Source organism: Stigmatopora nigra, chromosome 17 (assembly GCF_051989575.1).
Source record: "Stigmatopora nigra isolate UIUO_SnigA chromosome 17, RoL_Snig_1.1, whole genome shotgun sequence".
In the NCBI taxonomy this organism is placed as follows: domain Eukaryota; kingdom Metazoa; phylum Chordata; class Actinopteri; order Syngnathiformes; family Syngnathidae; genus Stigmatopora; species Stigmatopora nigra.
The window spans coordinates 6,588,883-6,609,783 of record NC_135524.1 but is presented as its reverse complement, the minus strand read 5'-3'; the positions used below and the strand labels follow the sequence as shown (position 1 = coordinate 6,609,783).

Here is a 20,901-nt window from a genome sequence, read left to right as displayed (position 1 = left end):
ATAATTCTCCTTTTGTTTGCCCTTCATTTTAGCTGATAAAGGACCCAAATAACCCTGTGTTTTATTTATTTATTTATTTATTTTTGTGTGGTGAAAAAAGAAAGATGATTTATATTTAAAAAATATGCAGGAAAGGACTAGATGAGTGATTTTTATCAACAAAAATCGCATCATTGTAGATTTCTGAATTGGCAAGCGTTGGAGGATTAGCAACATGAATATAAATATATATATATATATATATGTGTAAGTTCATCTGTGGGTTACTCGAACACTGTCGCCGGGTGGCATGTCAAATAATACTGCTGCTTTGTTTGTTGAGTCACATTTGAACCCAGAGGTGTGTTAAATCGTGGATTAATATAGATTACCGTCTTGCAACCCAATCAACGTTTTAGCTACGTTATTCAGACAAAAGCACAGACACTGACTCAATTTGCGCGTCAATAACATGATTTTGTCTTTTAATCTTTGACGTTTATACAGGCTTTTGTCTGCTTTTAATGGGGTTTCTCAGAATTACTTGTACAGCAAAGTCACAGCAGCCATTTTATGAATAAAATATTTGTAAGATTCTAAACAAATATTTTGGCCCTAAATCTAACCCTAAATCTAACCCTAAATCTAACCCTAAACCCAATCTTTATTTTCAATACAATCAATGGCAAAAAGCCTTTATAACTGTTTAATTTTTCTGCAAATTTATTATATCATGGCATATCCATATTGATGTAAAATCACCCAGATGATGACAGATTTTTTTCTATATTGCGCAACACCAGTTCAGCACTTGCCAAAAATGAGGTGGGCTGAACTCCAGCTCACCCGCAATTTTACTTGAACACATGCACGGCGGAGAATGGAGTCCTTTACACAAAATTTCGCCAAAGGACCCTGGTTCTCACAGAAAACGTGGATCCTCACTTCATGCTTCTTGCTGGGGCAAAAGCCATTTTTTCTTCTTTTTACAAAGGCTGTCAATGTCCCTTCAGCCTGGCCTTATTAGATGCCGGCAGGGTGCCTTGCTTTCAAATGTAAATGTGACAAATAGGCAGTAAAGCCAAATTAAAGCCAAGGTGGGGAAAGAGGGCAAAAGACACTCCTCTTCCTCTTTTTTGATGTAAATCACTCATCCCATTTCCGATAGTGTCTTTGTTGCCGAAACATGGGGTGCTACGGCGACATGACCTTCTTGCCCTTAAATGTCATAAACACAGGTCATTTGGTATTTGGTTTATCCTAAGACTCTAAATTCAAATGAACATATTTGATGCCATTGATAGTACTGGAGGTAATGGATTGGGCGCTTTGTGCCGTCAATGGTAGCCAATGAGTTAAAAAAAAGATTATTTTGTCGATTGCTGAAGTGAAAATAGTCACTGACCTATTCCTGTCCACTAATATATGCTTTGCCTTTTAGCTTACACCTGTGGTATGCCAATGGTTTTTGAGTCAACTTCACAGCTGCTCTTTGTGCTTAGAGTACTCTGATCTACTGTTTCAGTCGTTTAAAATGGTGTTCTCACTTTGTTCTTCTACGTCCCCGCATGCCAAACTCTGTGTGGGAACGACAAACATCCCCGGTACCCACCGTGCGAGCGGGGGCCCGGGGTGGCGGCAGCGGCGTTATCAGCGCGTGCCCGCGTTCTTCCAAGTGGGATAAATTTAGACAAGCGGCACAAAGCCAACGTTAGCGCCGGGCCGTGTCGACACGGTCAATAAGGCTCTTGAGGCTTGTGAACAGCACCGCAGAAGGAGGCCGAGACATTTGACTGACTGGAACGACATGAGACCACAGAGAAAGACGATTGGCATTCAAACATGTAATAGTCATTTTCATCTTGATGTCCTCATAGTAGTATTGTCTTCTGTTGGTAAGATGCAGCTGTCAGTCATCCAGGAACAGGACATTCTTGCTGTTTGGAAGAAGAAAATGAAAAGACTACATCTCAAAAATTGTGAACAAAACTATGAATTTACATATAGCTTTGAACTTATTATATATATCTCAAAGAAGAATATTTTTACACTATTATGATATAGTTGAGTAATCATCTTCTGAACTGCTTATCCCTGTAAGGTTTCGTGGGGGGTGCTGGAGCCTATCCCAGCTAACAACAGGTGCCAGGGAGAGGACACACTGAATTGGGGACCAGGCAATCGCACTAGTTGAATATTCATTTCCTTAAAAGGGATGTATGCTTTTAACTAGCCTTCATTCTGGTCGGATTTAGAAAAAAGGTTCAGTTGCTCCAGTTTCATTCATTCAACACCAACATGCATTTAAAAGAAACATTTTAAAAAGCACAAAAAAACATTAGTCTTTGTTGTTTTGTTGTATTTGGCTCCCAAATGCATGGTCAACCGCTCTTTTGATCAAACACAACAAGCGCCGAGGCTGATGAAGTGTTCCAAGGAAAAGGACAAGATCCTTTTTTATGATCGCAGTTGTCCACGTCATTGAAAGCAGAGAGAAACCTTGCGTTAATGAAAAGGACCCTTTTATCCGGACCACAACATAGTCACCGCTTTTATCAAGGTCTGCTTTTAAATTCTGTCAGTGCCATTGACAATGACAGACGTCCAATCACTTGGAGTCCAATCATCCTGTGAATTTAAATTAGTTCTATGGCAGGACTCCAAATGGATTGGACATTTACTGCTGTTAATCACAGCCAATAAGTTTAAAACTTTCTTTTTACTCTTGCCAAGGTGCACCCGGTAATAGATGTCCAATCCATTTGAAGTTGGAGGGTGGCAGTGATAAACGTTTTTCTTAGTGCTGTTAATGGCAGTAAGAAAATTGAGTTTTATTGGTGTATTTAATTTCTATCACATACTGAGGGTTCTAAATGCATTTTATGATTCATAATGCTTTAAAAAAATAATCTATATCATTAATGCCCTTAATGGATGACCTTTCCGAAAAACAACACAAAAAAATACATCCCTACTGTGTTTAATAGGCTTTTCGTTTTTCCCATTTCTTAGCCTTCACCCAATTTTTAAAACTAAATAAAAAAGGATATCGTAAAATAGCATTAATCCTTCCACGTCTCTCCGTGTGTACTGTACCATTCTCCCCTCCCCCCTTTTGCTGTGTCCCACTGCCTGCAGAAATCTGTCCACTCGGTTAAGATGCTCTTAAAGCGGAGATTATTGTCACTGCTCATAGCATGGCATTATTTCAATACAAAAAAGATGGGTCTTGTTTGCATGTTTTTCTATTCCACCGCTCGAGTGCGCGTGCGTGTTTCCCGTGACGTCCTCTTGTGTCCCTGTTTTTGCACTAGTGTGTCTACATCATTCACTTTACAAATCAGACGACCACTGCTTCGGCCCAGCATAGCTTTATGTAACTCACACACACACCATCTGGCCCAGGAGGCTGGTGAGGAGGGGGTTGTTGAGGGGGTCATCAGTTGCTGAAAAAAGCTAAAAGAGAGTGAATAGTGACTGTGTGGGCCTGGGTGGAAGACAGTGGGCTAAATTATATTTCTCTGTATTTTGGTATAGGTCCCATGCTTTTAAATGGTATCGATTGACAACAACGTGTGTGTTTTCAACACTCTAGGAAGTCCGAAGATGGCACTTCCTGGCTGGAGGAGGACCTGGCGTGCAAGTGCAACGCAACTCTCATGACACCGGTAAGAATTTTTTGTCAATCTGAAATAGGGCCATGTCAAGTTATTTTTCAAAGATTCAGAATCAGCTGAAAAAGATCGGGTTTTTAAAATTTAGCATTTTTGTTTTTAAGGATTAACTTATTGGCTGCCATTGACAGGGATAGATGTCCATTCCACTTTGACCACGATGGATGGCAGCTGTCAAACAATCGCTGCCATCCATCCCCCCCCCAAAAAAAAACAATCACTCAATGCCAACTTTCCCAGTTCCATTAAATATAACATTTATCTTTGTCAATGGCAGTGAATGAGTGAAGGCCTATGAACTACAAAATAATCCAGGAGTATAATAACAGGATGTCCTTGATCTGATCACGTGATTGGAAATCTGAACACATCATGTTCATAAGATCAGAATCAGGTAAAAAGATTGTTTTTTAAATATTTTTTTTTCAAATTGGGAAATGCGATTGTCAAAGGAAATGTATGTTTTGTGAAGAAGAAGTTTATGCGATATTGGCCAATCCTCAAAATCAGGCAACCCAAATTCGGACTTGGGTGCAAAAAGATGTGATTTGGACTAGATTATTCCATGAAATAGTATTTGATAGTATTACTTTGTATTTTAGGGCTTACAAATAGGAGGAAAGAAAAAAAAAGGTATTTTGTCTTTTTTAATCCTACTGGCCCATATGAAGAAATCAATTTAAAACTGGGTTATTTCGGCTCAGATGGAAATGTGCTTCTCTTCTCTCTCCTCCATGCAGTCTCGTGCTTAATTAACAACCACCCGATCTTAAACGACCTGTCACAGCCTTTCTTTAAGGGATTTTAATCTTGAACATAGCAAGAGATGTGCCGATTGTTGCTGGTAATGAGACAGTTTCAGCTGCCCTTCGTACTCCGTGACGAGTGACACAAACACACACACACTCACACACATACACTGCCAATGCAAATTTGAGCTCTCAAATGTACAAGTGAATTGTACTTTTGTGGTTATGCAATATATATCAACATAAGGTGTAAGTAACTATAAGTATTTATTATATTATATTTCTTAATCAATTTATCGGTACAGTAGATCATTTTGATATGGTCATTTATTTAATATATCAACATATGTATATGTAAATATACGTGTATTTATGTTTGTGTGATTTAAAAAGGTTCTATGAAGTTCAGGGATTGCATTATTATTATTTTTCATCAATTTTTACAATTTTACTACAAATAAATATCACCCTCTGACAACTACTGCTACTACTACTACTACTACTAATCTGCATTCACCCCTGCCGACTGACATGAATTGGTCACATAGGCTTATCAATGTCAGGCAATGAGTGGATCGTATTTAAGCATAGAAAGATTAATTTACTTCTATGTTTTAAATTGCTCTGTATATTACAACATTTCGGAGGCCTGCTTTTGAAAATCTTTTAATGCTTGCCACACATGTCATACAACGCCAATAAAACAGCTTAAATCCTTGTGATTTCTTTGAGCGCGTGGTGTTTAGGAGAGGGATGAAATTGGGAAGAAAGCGAGGTTTCGAGAGAGTGACAGCGCGGAGAAGGCGAGGGGGGAGGAGGATGGAGGGAGGGAGGGGTTTCTGGACCAAAGCCTGACGCGTTTCACTCGCCGTAGAGCGACAATGAGTTTACTCCAGTGCTGCTCTGCTCGGGCTGCTGGTGCGGGGCTCCCCTTCGCTCCATCCATGTGCATGCATGCTTGCGTATGTGTGCATGAAGCTCCTCAGTAACTGTAGGTGAGTACTTTGTTCAGGTTATATTCTTGACACAACAGAAGTTAAATTTCACAGTTGTTTGTCTCCCTCCTACTTGGCATGATTCCCTACCCGAATACACCGTTCCTTTTAACCATCCCTGGCTTACCCTTTCGTTTAATTTAGCTTTCAATGGTATCACCCGTTACCCCAAACCATCACTCTGTAGTATTCCCTTTTAAGAATCTTAACAAAAATTACATCATACAAAGCTTTGGTATTGTGGATGTTATTAATACTTACAAAAAATTACATTTTGCGTAAAAATATGGAAAATTATTAGGAAAACCCCCAAGGCAGTTTAAACTGCAACCACCAGAATAAAGGTTTTTGGAACAAAAATTGTGAGTGATGACCATTCTCTGCATGAAATTGGAATGCACATTTTTATTTAGGGTCAATTTTTTTACAAAGTTAATAACGCAGAATAGAAATTCAGTAACTTCGGGTCATTTCCTTGTTAACTCATTGGCTGCCATTGAGGGTGCTATATATTGAATCCACATCGACTGTCCTAGTTTGAATTGGATGGGGATTGTTGTCAATGGCAGGCAAAGTGTTCATTTTCCATGTTATTTTAGTGTACTTAGAGGGGAATTCCAGTACATTTTGGAGCATTTTGGAATCACTTTTTGTGCCTTTTGGATCATAGTCTTTTCTGAATTTCACATTCATTTCCGATTGCCTTATCCAGGTCACTTACTGTTGATTTTTGGTGCATTACAAAGCATACTATTCATTTTATACTAATAAGAGGAATAATCATCATCAATGGAGATTATTTTTCCTGGTCCAGATTGAAAATCAGTAATTCCTTAATTTTCTGAACCACCTATCCATACAAGGGTTGCTGGGTGTGCTTATCCTAGTTTACTTTGGGCACCAGGTGGGGGATGCCCTGATTTGTTGGCTAGCCAATCACAGGGCACCACGAGACGGACAACCACTCACAGTCATTCCCATACCTAGGGGCAATTTAGAGTTCAACCAGCCTACCCTGCATGTTTTTGGGATGTGGGAAGAAACTAGAGTACCCGGAAAAAACCCATGACCACAATATGCCACACAATGAGGACCGACATTGAATAAAACTCTCGACCCCAGATCTATGAGGCCAGCACGCTGACCACTCGGCAGCCATATACAGTAGTGAATGATTTCAAAATATAATAAAAAATCAAGGAAATGTCATTTGGAAATTTTACATAAACTGTACAGTTTCTAGACAGTATGTCCTTCTCTGTACTTGCCAATACTGGTCAAAGCTAGGCAATTATGCATCTCATACAATTTTAAAAGGAGTTTTCCTATTTGATGGAGCGTAGGAGGGCATAAGCTCCAGCAAGGCTTATTTAAAGGTTAGCTCACATGCTAACATATATTCAATAATGCAGGTAAGAGTAGAGCAGTAGAGGTAAGCTGATTTCAGTGGAAAACAGGCTCTACATCTGGCTTCACATTGTGATCATCTCATGCAGTGGTAATACTTGCCCCACTACTGTCTCATCAGATTCATATGGCGGTGTGTTGTCTCTCTTGCTCTCTCGCTCTCTCGTGGGGGTGCATACTCATGTCATGCACTTGAATGTTGCCAGGCCAGCTGGCAGAATGTAGGCCATGGCACTGCTGCACAATGACGTGCACAAACACGGAAATGATCAATTGTACAATTCAATGATGTGAGTGCATGTGCTTCAATCTCGCCCTGGTCCATCTTTGGGATGCCTTTTCAATTACCTGTGTGACTTTTGGGGAGAAAAGTTAGCCTGGTCCCCAACTATATTTGCATATTTTGAGGTCCACTTTTTAGGCGTTCTGCACAGCTTGCATACATACAATATCCACAAAAATCTTTTTACCCCAAAATGAACTGGAAGTGACTCCAAAACGAAAAAAAGATGGCTAAGATATACCCCCAAATCAGCAAAAAATGACTCAGAAATGCCACAAAATCAACAATCAATGATCAAATCATTTGCTTTGAATTTATGATTATGAATAGTGAACATCCAATCCATTTCAACCGGGAAAGTTAATTTCCTGCCAAGTCTCCCACTTCAAATGAACTGGATGCATCTCACTATAAGCAGCCAATGAGTGAACAATATTGTACAGTAAATAGTTTTTTGCCCCACATTAAATACACTAGAATATCAAAACAAAAGTCATTTTTCCAATGTACGTTTGTCCCATTCAATTTGTCAGTTCATCTGCGTGGCTCCTTATCTTCCAGACGATGACAGTTAATTACACGGTAGGGCTACAATAAAAGCCCAGCTTCCTACTGAGCGTGTGCCGAGAGGCGGAACCCTCCAAATGGCGTGAATGGCAGCCAAACATTCCTCAATTGTAAAAAAAAAAATCCCTTTACTATTGGTTATTTTTTTATGGGAGGAGTAGAAGAATGGTTATACAAGCAAATCTAACCATGTAAAGTATCCATCTTATTGATGACCTTAACATATTGCAATCAAGCATACTTTGATAGTACATGCAAGTAACAAAGAACTAGTACATTTGTACTTCACTGCAGTGACACATGTATCCATGAAGTGAGTGCTCATTGTATTATGAATAATAAATGGGCCAGGTGCTCCATGCGAACACTTTACTTTCTGGTTTAGCTTGGGAACTTAGAGTACTCAACCATAGAGATCCTTCCGTCCAGTCAGCGCATTTATTAAAAATGGGCTTTTTAAAATATGTGCTTGGTTGTAATATACGTGGCAGAAGAAACAAGATGATGACATTTCATGGGGTAGCAATGTGCATAGTAGCTATTCATGAGTTTGTAATTGGTAGGCATCCAATCTCTTTGAAGCAGGAGTCATGGCAGGAAAGGGACACCATCCATCCCCTTTCAAATGGATTGGCTGTCTATTACTGTCAATGACAACCAATGAGGTTGACATATGAACGGCTGTTTTTGTTGTTGTTCATTCCACGGTCCCAGTCAAAAGAAATTTAATATTCAGTGCCATCAATGGCACCCAATGCTTGGCATTTTTTATTTTTGGGTCACTTCTTGTTAATTGGTCACTGTTGATTCTTGGCATTCCTGCATTACTGTGTTCGTTTTGGGCCAATTTGAAGATTTACATGTTGTGCACATTTTTGGGATGTTAGGTCGTTTAACTGGTTTTGTGGATTGTGCAGCGGATGGTGAAAAAAAAGAGTGGATGGAAAAAATATGAATGTTGTATGTGGGACTTCTTTGTCTCCTGAAAAAAATACATGTGGAGCTCTGCACTGACTACATAACATAGCTAAATTTTGTATTTAGTTTTTTTTTATCTTTATAGTCAAGTAAAAATAGGGAAGTTTTATCAATTGATTATGACAATACGATTTGCAACCTCTGCCTGATCAAAACAATGTTTTCTCCTTCATTTCTTTTACGAAAGCCATTGTGACATGGCTGACAAGATGCTCCCCGGCTGTCTTGTGAAAATGAAATGTGTCAAGCGTAGGCCGTCTGCGCATGGCATGCCCGACAGTCATCGCGGTCTTTCAATTTGGCCTCATGTTAGAAATGAATCATTCTCTCAGAGGGCGCTTCGGTCATACGAAATCCTAAGCCACAATATAGCCTGAGGAATTCATCTGCATTTTTTGGTTCAAATCTTTGCCAAATGTTATTTTTTTTTGGCTTTTTCCACCAGTGAATTGTGAAATCAAGCATGCTAAAGTTCTGTATTAGAATATGTTTGGGTAAGACATCACTATGGATTTATTCAATAGTAAAAGTACTACAAAACTACATCTTGTATAGTACAATAAATCCTTAAATGCTAACCCAGAAGATGTTTCCACATTTTCATCTTAGTTGAAGCCTTCAGGTGCTACGGAAGAAGAATATAGTGTTAAGTTTTGTTTATTTTTAGCAGAGATTCATCAAAAATTTGGTGGTCGAAATAGATCTTTGGCTGGTGTGTGGTACATTGACTAAATTTACGTAGAAATTAGCTCAACCAACCACTACCAAAATAGAGAGATAGGATTAAATAACCACATCTCATCAAAAAATGATACCTTCATAAAAAATTTGCGTTAAGCCAAATGTGTGCTTGCCTTTAAATAATTCACCCACGTAAAGGTTACTTGAAGTTTCAGACCTCTCAAATAACAATTTATTTTTCTGTTTGCTCTACCAGAAAAAGAAAACTTGCATTTTGTCTTATGTCTATTTGAATGTTGTATATACATATGTATATATATGTATGTGTATGTAGTATATACAATCTGAAAGAAACGATAACTACAAAACTGAGTTTGCCACCCCTGGTTGACTCGCATCAATCTGCTTATTGATGTTAAAATGGTGTAGTGATACAAGTCTCCATTTTATTAATCAAGAGTTTGTTTGTTTGCCGTTGTCGGAAGGTGAAAAGCGAGAGCGAGTGTCAAGTGGATGAGTGTGGTGTTGACAAGAGTTGAGTCGATTTGTTCACGCTGGAAGACGGCCAACATCTTTATTTCTTTTCTTTTCTTTCTGTAGTCCTTCATCCCCCACCCCCCCCCCCCCCCCCGACCCCCTGCCTTTATTCTCTCCCTTGTATACTTTTCCCACTGGCCGTACCGACGCTCCCTCCGTTTTGATGTCATTCACGCTTCCAGCTGCTTCCACGCCATCATGTCCGATGTCCTAAGCAGACAAAAGGCGACACTTCTGGGCCCGACGCCAACCAGGTTGCCCCCCGCTTTCGTTCCTTGCCAGACCCCTGAAGTTTTTTGATTCAGACGGAATCTTCTTTTTTTGTTGTTGTTTAATCTTCTACATTTCCATGGTGATCGCAGCCTGGAAACTGGACAGAGTACTGTGGGGTTAGCCCGAAATGTGTCCAAAAGTGATGTGTGTAATTTTCCTTTGTCAGTGTACATGGTCTTGGGCAGCATTTAAACTTTGCAAGTGCTGGATTACTTAGAATTTGGAATGTGAAGTTTTTACACCCTATCATTGTATTTTTTATTGTTTAGTATTTCATTTATTATTATATTACATTTTTATTCTCGTGCCAGTATCAACAGGTACACATCAGCACGCCATTGGAGACTACATTGGCATTTTGAACTGCAAAGAAGAAATTCTAAAACAATTTAAAATTAACTCTTATTTAAATTTTGTGATTTTTACCAGTTTCTGCGATTGAATTGGTTTGTCATGAGTAACCTTTCAATGCATTGAACCTGAGAGGAGTTGGCAGAATATGATCTTAAATCATTATCTGCCATTAATGGTGCTCATAGTCCAATCCCTTTTGAGTGGATCTTTCAAATGAATTAAAATAGTTCGCTGTCCATGGTACCCGATGAGTTTATAAAAACATTGTTTTCCCTTGCCTAAAATGCACCGTCCCACCAATTTTATTAACACAAGTATATGTCTAATTTACTTGAATTGGGAGTTTGGCCTCATATTAACATTCCTCCATTCGCTGCCAGCTTTCCCACTTAACTCAGTCAGTTGATGGAGATGTGACAGGAAAGGGTGTGGCAGTCCTGGAAAGACAGTTTAAGAGGATCTGCCTTCTCTTTAGGAAGTTAACTCCAAACCTTTGAGAGGAAGCGAACAAAGTGACAAGACAGGCTGCGAACACAGACGGTGTGAATCGGCAGCCAGGCGAAAATCCACATTGTGGCCCGTGTGCTGAATGCGGCCTTTATGAGCATTGGTTAAAAGGGACACATGAAGCGGGAGTATCCTGTAACCATGGAAACCCTCCCAGGAGCCCTGTGACGGACAGATAATAGAGCGAGAGAGGAGTTCCTTTTTTTCTTCTTTTGCCCTCCCTCCCTTCTCACTTGTTCACTCCTCCTCTCTTGGGCACTTTGGTGAGATATTCGCATCTTGTGGGATTTTGACCAAACTCCTCATTGTGTTGTTTAAATCATTTTTTGGGCACAGTTCAGTCGAGCCGGGTCGGTCGGCCCGGGTCGCTCGGGCCTTAATTACGCTCCCCTCACTTTTTTATGGCCCCTCAGAACTATTTTGGGGACTTTTGCATCCAGAAGGTGGTTTTGTGGGTGCAGAAATGTGCTCCAGAGGCACAGTGTCAGCCCGTGATTCCTTTGTCTACATTTCAGAGGCCGTGCTGTCGAACCATGGTGCTGCCCCTGAGACACACCGACCTGAGAATATGCAATGCTTAACGGTGAGTAGTGCACCTTTCTTTGTTTACGTGAACGCCCCATCCATCTACTTGGCTCTATTTCGGGGTCCCACGGATGTTCTATGTTGAGGTGCTAAGTTTGCACGTAATCCATATTGTGCTTATGACAGTTCCCACCTCTAACTTTTGTTTTTTAACCTCCCTTAAATTAATTATATTAAGTACTGCTGCAACCTAAACCTTTTGTAAAAACAAAATTGATAGTAAATTAATTCATATCAATATTGGAATGAATTGTAATGTCTTTGTGGATTATGTGTTGCTATTTTGGATTGTCTTGTACGCATTACTCAGTTGGTAGGGGCAACCAACATACTCTTGAGTAGTGAAATCTTGAGAACAATTTGCAATATGTAGTGCACCACCTGATAGCTAAAAAAAGTTATTTGCAAACAGGTCTATTTATGCCAATAATAAAGACAGATTTAATAGAAGGTTTTCTTTTCATTTTGGCAATATTTATGGCCAAACCATACAGCACTAAACAGCATTGACCTCCATTAACAAAGCTAGAAATCCAATCCATTTGAAATAGGAAGGAGTGGCATCGAATCAACAAATGTTCATTTTTTTTCGACCTGCTACTTCAAATGGACTGGTGACAAACTCATTTCAATTCAACTCAAAAACCTTTTAGGCCTTTCCTTTTTTCTCTCTCTCTTATCATGTCCTTGTTCCACTTCCTTTCCTTTCATACACATTTTATATTGACAATATGTTTTAATTATTTTATTCTCAGGGATTTTTCCAAGGTTCCTCATGCGTTTGAAACCTTCACGCATGTTATCAAAATTATGGGGTTATTCAATGAAAATAGTATTTTAAAATCCTGTTTTACAGTTTTTTATGTATGCATTCAAACCCTTTTGTGGTTCAAATCCTTCTGTCTGAAGTTAAGAATAAAATAAAAAATCTAATATTATTTTTTTACTTAAACAAAGTGGGAGGCCTGGCGGCTGAGTGGTTAGCCTCGCATTTCTGGGGTTGAGGTTCCGATGCCAGATCCTCGCTGCGTAGCGTTTGTATGCTTCCCTGGGCTTGCGTGGGTTTTCTGCAGGTACTCCAGTTTCCTCCCACATCCCCAAACAATGCAAGGTAGGCTGGTTGAAAACTCAAAATTACCCTTAGGTATGAGTTTTAGCACAAATGATGGTCAGTCTACTTGTCTCCTGCGATTGTCACCTGGGATACGCTCCAGCACCCCCCGGGACTCTTGTTAGGATAAGCTGTACAGAAAATTATTGTTGCCCCTATTGCCTCTATGTTCCGTGTAAGCCAGCAAAGGGCAGCTGTCAGCATATATAGTTGCACACGTCTTTGTGTAAGTTAATTAAATGAAAGAATTGGTGCTGAAGCGCTTGAAGTATATAAAAAGTGATTTAAAACAAATGAATGTGGTACATTTTATTTTTTTAATTAAAAATAATGATTAAGCTCATTAAAAAAATTACATATGCTTTCAATCAAATTGATTTTAATTGAGTGGACGTGATCTGTCCCTCGGAATTTCCGTGCAGCTTCAGTGCATTTATCTAAAATGGGTCTGCTTTTATTTGTGATCATTTTTTCTGTACTGTTACCATTCTACGTGAACAGAATGAGCAGGCAAAACTAATGTATTATCATCCCAGTCCTCTCTCTCCCCATCAGTTTGCCTGTCGGCCGATATTTACTTCTTCACTGTCACAGCGATAATGGTTCTGACACATCTATCTGTTGACCAAGTATCGCAGTAAAGAGCGATGCTGGCTGCCAAGCGAGAGTTTGAATAACCTCCAGATCGATAAATCTTTTACATTTTTTCACATAAATGTTCTGGCTTCCGGTTATTCTACAAATCCTGAATGTATGGAAACACTCTGAATCAAAGTAGTATATTGATTATCATACCATGGTGCATTGTACCTGAAGTATTCATTTATTTTCTGCAACCACTTATCCTCACAAGGGTAACAATCAAGGGTAACAATCATATGCAGTTTGCCATTTAAAAAAAATCTATTTGTATTGGAAGTATATCTGTTTTGCTTGCATTCGTTTTCTAATTAACTCATTGCCTGCAATTGACTGATAGATATTCAAACTGAACTGGAAAAGACCGCCCACTTCAAATGGATTGGTTGTCTACTATTGACAAACTCATTTAAATTCAAAACAAAAGTATGAAAAGAGTCACATAATTAGACGTCTATTATTCTCAATGCCACTGAAAGGCATTAAGTTAAGACTTTATAGTCAGTCCATTGACTCACAGAAGAATGAAATTAATCAAAGGCTAAAAACTTTCTTTAGTCTATACAAACAGTATTGTTTTTCTCTTGTTTGTATCGCGAATATATATATATATTTTTTCATTACGATGACAACCCCACGACTTTGGAAATGTAACTACTGTATCAGTTTGAATGCATGTACATAAGAGCGCCTCTCCTTTGATAGTTGCTTTTTTACATATGGCAGAGCACAAACCCGCTGCACTAAAGACCAGATTGGCCTCATCTGGCCGGCAGACAAGCATTTCAATCCTCTCCCCGAGACATGCTTTTCTTCTCGCCCTCTAATCCGTCCTTCTGCCCATTTAGAGGTGAACAGCGCCGCGTGAAAGCGAGACAAAAGTGTTTTTTGTGTGCTTGACGTGGTAACCCGAGCCCTTTTAAAAAGGCAAACGTGGAAAAACTGCCATTACCTCTTGCTAAGAGGGGATCTTAAAGAAAATGGGACCTCTACAGCCTCTTTATTAGCACTTTACGGACTTGGGCAGAGGTTTCTGTTCCTTCTCTCTGAGTGTTTCATTTCATGGACAGTGATGGACATAAAAGGACCTACATTGACATTTGGAGGATGGCGATGGAAAATTTGAAAATGACCACAGACTTCTAACATGCTGGTCATTTGTATTATTTTTTTTGTGACTGACGCAAGTGAGCAGGCTACACATTCCCCTCAATCTCTATCAGACTTGTTTATTATGTTTTCACCTTCCATATTTCCTCTGCCTTTCCTTTCAAGCCCCGAAATTCCCCCCACCAGTCCTTATTGTACGGAAATTTGCACTTCTGCGAATCCCTGACTTTGCCAGTTATCCAAACAGCGTTTTTATTTTTGTTTTTAAAAACGTCACCCATGGGAAAGTGGTGGTAATCTTGGAAAAACAGAACATTAGTTAGAATAACCATTAGCACTGAGGCATGACACTGATTTATTGTATTTTAAAATTGCATCTTCTCACCAGGCATAAATGGAATCTGAGATCAATGCATTTGGAATTAAATATTAGATCCCCATATAACATTCTTAGAGACCGAATTCTGACTTTATTCTCACTTTTTTACGGTAGAGTGATGGTTCTAAGGTTTTATAGTTTTAATAAGTTCTGACTTTATTCCAGGATTCTGACTAGCCAGAATTCTCGTGTTGTTTGCTTGGATTTTAAAGAATTCTCACCTCATTCTCAGAATTCTAATGTTAAAGTTAGAATACTACGAATTAAGGCAGGGCACTGACTTTAAACTGAAATGTTCTTACTTTAAACTCTAAAAACTAAGTCCAAATACTTGGAAGTAATGAAGGAAATTTATTTTTTTCCTGTTAATTAATTCGGTCCAAATGATTGGGACATCTAGCACCTTTTAATATGAAAAACAAATACACATTTTAAATCATTGGCTTTCACTGACAGTGCTAAATGTCCCAGTAGTCACTCGGATCTCACGCAGTAGGATATCAAATGTTATGTTTAACTTTTAAAGTGAGAATCCTGCCAGCCAATTTTTTTCCCCTTCACTGGCGTGAATCCCCTTCCGCACATTCACACACTCGTTACGCCGACATTTATTACGACTGTGTGCGTAACTGTCAGTGTGATCCGCACCACCTATGAGAAACTCATAGTGTGGATTCAGGAAGCAAAAGGGCCTTATCAGAGGCAGACAGTCAAACCTATGAGGGCCATGAAGGTTGGCGAGGTATGCAGGGGTCCATACGTGAGTGTGTGTGTGCAGGCGAATGGGGGGTTTTGGTTCTGCTGCTGGTGGTGGTGGGAGGAACTTCCTCCTATTCTTCTGCTGTTGAAGAGTTCCCATGAGCGCCCTTGCCAGCAGCGACACTGCGGCCGAAGCACCAGTCTCGCCTCGGTGTCGCCGGCCCCCCAAGCCAAGCTTTTAAGAAGAAGAAACTGAAGCCGAAGAATGCAAACCCGACGATATTATTAAATGGGACATAATTCGCCACGCATAGCCTCAAACTTCCCTGGATTTGGACATTCTCCATACGGACAGAATTGAGATGATCCACAATACGCTGAAGAACTCTCAGGAGGAAGACGAGGAGATGCAAAGTCCTGCCCGAGTGCACTCAGCTGCACAGAGGCGGTTGTGGAGGTATTCGGGCTGCAAGGGGGCCAGGCGACCAGAGGGTCAGCGGCGCAGCGTGTGCGTGGTATCGGCCGACTTGAATGGGACGACGTTAGGGAGAGGAGGAGGTGGGGCTGTGATGCACACCATTCACGGCCTGTGTCGCCACTGCATTGGATGTAGGCTACCACAGGTGTGTGTGTTTTAGTCATACGGATCAAATGTCTGGCTCACGAACCATTTGCGGCTCGGTTAATGCAGAAAATGAAAAAAACAACTTGTATGGATGTCAGTTTGATTAACTGCCTTATAATTGCTCCCCCAGTTTATATATATATATACATATATATATATATATATATATATATATATATATATATATATATATATATATATATATATATATATATATATATATATATATATATATATATATTTTTTTTTTTTTTTTTTCTATATAGAAATGAATGTTTCAACAATGTAAGAATCTATAAAAATAGATATGGATCACAACGTATATATATCCGTTTATTCTGATCCTCACAAGTTTCACAAGTGTGCTGTAGCCTATGCTTGAATGTTCATTCGCCACAATGGAACGGACGTCTATTGTGGTGAATGGCACTGAAACATTCCAGTTTGCAGAGAATGACTTTAAAAGAACAAAATAATACATTTTTACATATTTAAAAAAAACGTCATACGACAGTCAAATAATACTAATGTCATTAAAGAAAATAACTTAGTTTTTTTTTCCTGGCCAACTATTTTCTCAAACCCCTAAAGCCATTTCCGATTATCTTAATGTCGTGCTCTTACAGATTTATATCATAATTAGTGGCTTGGAAAATAATCAAATCAAGCACAATAGCTGTGGAACCGCCTCCATAATGTCTCGTTCATTTCCCAAAAACATCACATGACCAAAATACATCCTGACATTAGTTTTACGTGTAGCCTCTATGCGTGTGTAGTTTAAGGCACTGAACATACTGACCCAGATAACATTGCCCTATCAAGACGAAGAGAAAAAGAACCAGCTGACTGTCGGATGCGTGTTTCCGTGTGCTGTGACATGCAACCCACCACGTTTGCTTGCTTGCAATCGATATACATGTTCAACTGTCACGATTAAGGCGAGCTGCGGGCCGTAATTAGTAACTTTTCTTTCCCATGCTGTCGGCTCTACGAGAGGCGGCCCACTGATGCGTGAAATCTAAAATGGAGCTCAAGTGTGAACACGTACTTGTGTGCACATGGGTCTGTCTTCCTCTTGAATAAGATGAGTTAAAACCACAGCCAGGGTCCATTCATTGCCTCTCTTTCCATTTCCATGAAATATTAATCCCACAGCGCTCATGAATTTTAAATGAACAACCGAGGAACGTTATTGTCGACTTGAGTATGTTTTTATTTTATCAGGTTATTGCGATATTGACCTTAACATTGAGTGGTTCAAATATTTTTAAAATGACAATTAAACATTTGGACATATTTATATTCCCCCTACTATTCAAAGAATAGAACGAGAATAAGAACACATTTTCGTTCATCGCCCCACCCAGTCAAATGGTTTGGACATCTAGGACCATTGATAGCAGCTAATGATTTATAAACTCAGTTGTTCACTCACTGCCAGCCCACCCACTTCCAATGGATTGGACGTCTACTACTGATAAAATAATTTAGCTGGTAAAACTGCAGAATCACAGAGAGAATATCGAGAAACTGGAAAAAGTTGAAAAATTACAGAAAACATAAATAAACTGGAAAAATAACATTACAAACCACAAAAAGATAGAAAATTGTCTGACACGGACAATTTTAGACATCCAATTAATCTAAACTGGAGCATAAACCACGAAAAAAGCCAGAGAATTGCAAATAAACTCTTTGTAAGCAATTGACCACAATAGGCGTCTAATTCCAGCCAACAGCAGCTAGCAACCAATAAGTCAAGGTCATTCCTTCATTTGCTGCGAGCCATTCCACTTTAAAAATATGGTGTCTACTCGTGACAAACTAAGTAGTCATACAAAGATGTCCTTTATCCCATTTTACTCTCTAAAATGTACCGCTTCTTTCAGTCAGGTAGGATTCAACTGTCACCACTTCAATCGCAATGATTTGGCCTGTTACTCACCCTTTTTTGTCGTTTTTAATAATCATATATATGCTTGCAATCTCATCTGACATTTCAGGGTCAATGCCACCTTCAGGCTCCCGTAATAGTAGAAACATATCAACAAATTCTTCCATTTTGCCCCAGATGCTTATTTTTCAACTTTATTTCCTAATTATGACCAGTGTTTCATGTGGAAAAACCTGTTTTATTTTGGGCTGGATTTGTTCTCCACTGCAGAAAAGTGGATTAAGCCCAGGTATCTGGAAGATTCCCTTGTTTTTTTCCCACCTGAGGGTAAATCTGTCACACCACCTCCAGTTAATTTAAACAACACATTGTGGACAAGAAAAAGAATGCCGCCCGAAGCCTTATAGCTCAGCATGCAATTAGTGGATAAATCACAGGGTTGGCAGATGAAGAAAAGAAAAGACACAGCAGGATGAAAATATTGTAGTTATCTTGCCATTAGTTTATATGGCAACAGCGTGTTAGGGTGAGAAAATGCCCATGTTAGGAAAAAATTCACAGGAGCAATGTGTCTCAATGGCATCCCCATTTTCTTGCACCTTTAAATAAATGAACTACGACCACCTGGGTCTCTCTATTTCTCACCTTGAAACCAGTAGGCAACAATACCTTGATTAAATGTAATTCATCAACTCTAAGAAAAATTAAAACTGATACCCGGATTGTTCCCAAGTAACTGAGGTAGTATTGATTGCGTCCAATAATATTTTTTATTTTGAATTTCAGTAAGTTTTACACATCCACATTAATTTAATCGACAAAGAAAAAAACATCCATTGTTTTTATATATTTTTTATCATATAGATTGTATATTCTTTTTTTCCTTAAACCTTTTAGTAGTACTTTATCCTATCAATTTTGGTTAGGAAGCATTTTATGGTCATTTTTTTATTGTTTCTTATGTTAATCTTTTAGTGATAACTATTTTTGCACCCTGTGGAAAATGTATTCAGTCATTTACTAAGATCTATTTAAAAATTTCCAAAATATATTTTTGACACAAATAGTGTTGAGTAATTCTAATGTGAGGAATTAACACGATTTGCTAATTAAATGGAATTTTTTTTGGTTATCGTGTTACCTGGAAATGCCTCATGTGGGATTCTCCACCCCCCTTCATCCGTGAACAAAGAAAGTCAGCCTTCCGTCTCTCTGGGAGTTGTTTTTCTCACCAGCTCAGCTAATTGGCTTCCTCAGGAAAACTGCCATCAAGACAGTTCTCATTGGAAGTGGAGGGCAAAAACAAATCTGCTTAATCACTCCTTTTATGAGGGAGCCGGCCCCGTTACTTTCACATCCTGGTTGGCGTGTGAAAATAAAACTTGACGATCCCCAAAATGATGATTTGCTTGTGCCTTTTATTGCATTGCAGGTGACCATCCTTCGAGGAAAGGATGGCTACGGATTCACCATCTGCTCGGATTCGCCCGTGAGGGTGCAGGCTGTTGACCCAGGCAAGAATCTTCTTTTAATTAATATACCCACATTTTTGCCCTAATTTAGAATCATTTTCCTTCTACAGTTTGAAATGTTTAACAACTAAATGGCTTTACTCTGTTAACTTTTTAATAGGATTGAGAGAATTGTATTGCAAACTGTTCAATTCAGTTAACTTTACTACAGTTTGGAAGATTTCTATTCATTCTTTCGTTTCATCCCATTTTTGAATAGAACAAAGAAAGGGAAGGCACTAAACGACAATGGTCCCTTTTAAAAGCTAGCAGTGTCCTGTGCTATACTCATTTTTCCTTTCCTGAGCTCATTGGCTGCCATTAATGGCGATCTGAATGAGTTGAGAAATTATGCCTTTAATTTTTTTTCCCCAGCCCTCTTTATTTTTTAATACACCTAACAACAAATAGCAGAGAAAGCTCATAACAAGTTTATTTTTTTTACTTGTTGTGCATACGTAATCCCTTTATTTGTGCTGTGAGCCCCCAAATATAAGTATTGATAAAATATAATAATAATAAAAATAATATTAAAAATAATGATAAGAAGAAATAAAGTGTTTGTATTGGAATAATCTATTGAATAATAGCAACATCAAAATATATTTCTTCTTCAATCAATAAATAATGAATATTGAACTGGAATTAAGTCAAGCAAACCACAAACTTTTTGTGCATATTTTTATTTGGCATTTCACCGCTTTTAGGTTATGTGTCTAAAATATATGCTGCCAGCCATCTCAATTCAAATGCATCAGTCATCTAAAAGTGACAAACACATTTTATTTCACAGACAGTTAAAAAGAGCCACATGATCGGACACCTTTTATCATCCATTGCAACTGTTCAGTCATTCAGTCACTCAGCTGCATTCAAACAACCCTCTTGTTCCACAACATTACTCCTTTTTTTGCCAATTATCGATCCGCTTCTCATGCCTCATGAATTATTCACTCCATCATAAAACTTTAACGTCACCTGTGAGGCCTTCTCTTTTTTCATCTCCCGGCTTTGGGGATTACTGTGAGCATCAAGCTGAACAGCGGGGTGCCGCCGTTAATAAGGGGAGCCTGCGTCGGTTTTCTCTGTGAATCAAATAAACAAGCTTGAAAAGAAAAACACATGGACGGTATTATTTACTTTGAGTGACATGCCTTTGTTGTGTCCTCTATGGCAGGAGGACCTGCAGACCAGGCGGGTCTGCAGCAGCTGGATACCCTCCTGCAGCTCAATGGTCAGCCCGTGGAACAGTGGAAATGTGCTGACTTGGCTCATGCTATCAGGTATCCCACCCAACATTGTCTTTGTATCACTGTTGTCACTAGGACTTAAAAAAAGCTCTTTTATCGCCATTGAGGATA

General features: G+C 39.0%; 1 protein-coding gene across 5 annotated transcripts in view; it reads left to right on the top strand.

Moving 5' to 3' along the window:
• The window catches only part of rgs3a (regulator of G protein signaling 3a), a 75,132-nt gene that overhangs the window by 805 nt on the left and 53,426 nt on the right, over window positions 1–20,901 (top strand). The window contains exons 3-6 of one of the 5 annotated variants that reach the window (XM_077737620.1): window positions 3,575–3,647; window positions 11,500–11,567; window positions 19,462–19,543; window positions 20,718–20,823. In XM_077737620.1, the coding sequence (XP_077593746.1) occupies window positions 11,553–11,567; window positions 19,462–19,543; window positions 20,718–20,823 (203 nt within the window). In that variant the 5' untranslated portion in view covers window positions 3,575–3,647; window positions 11,500–11,552. Of the gene's footprint in view, window positions 1–3,426; window positions 3,648–5,268; window positions 5,398–11,499; window positions 11,568–15,659; window positions 16,131–19,461; window positions 19,544–20,717; window positions 20,824–20,901 lie in introns of those variants that run through there. The other 4 variants (XM_077737622.1, XM_077737621.1, XM_077737623.1 and 1 more) reach the window with 4 other exon arrangements.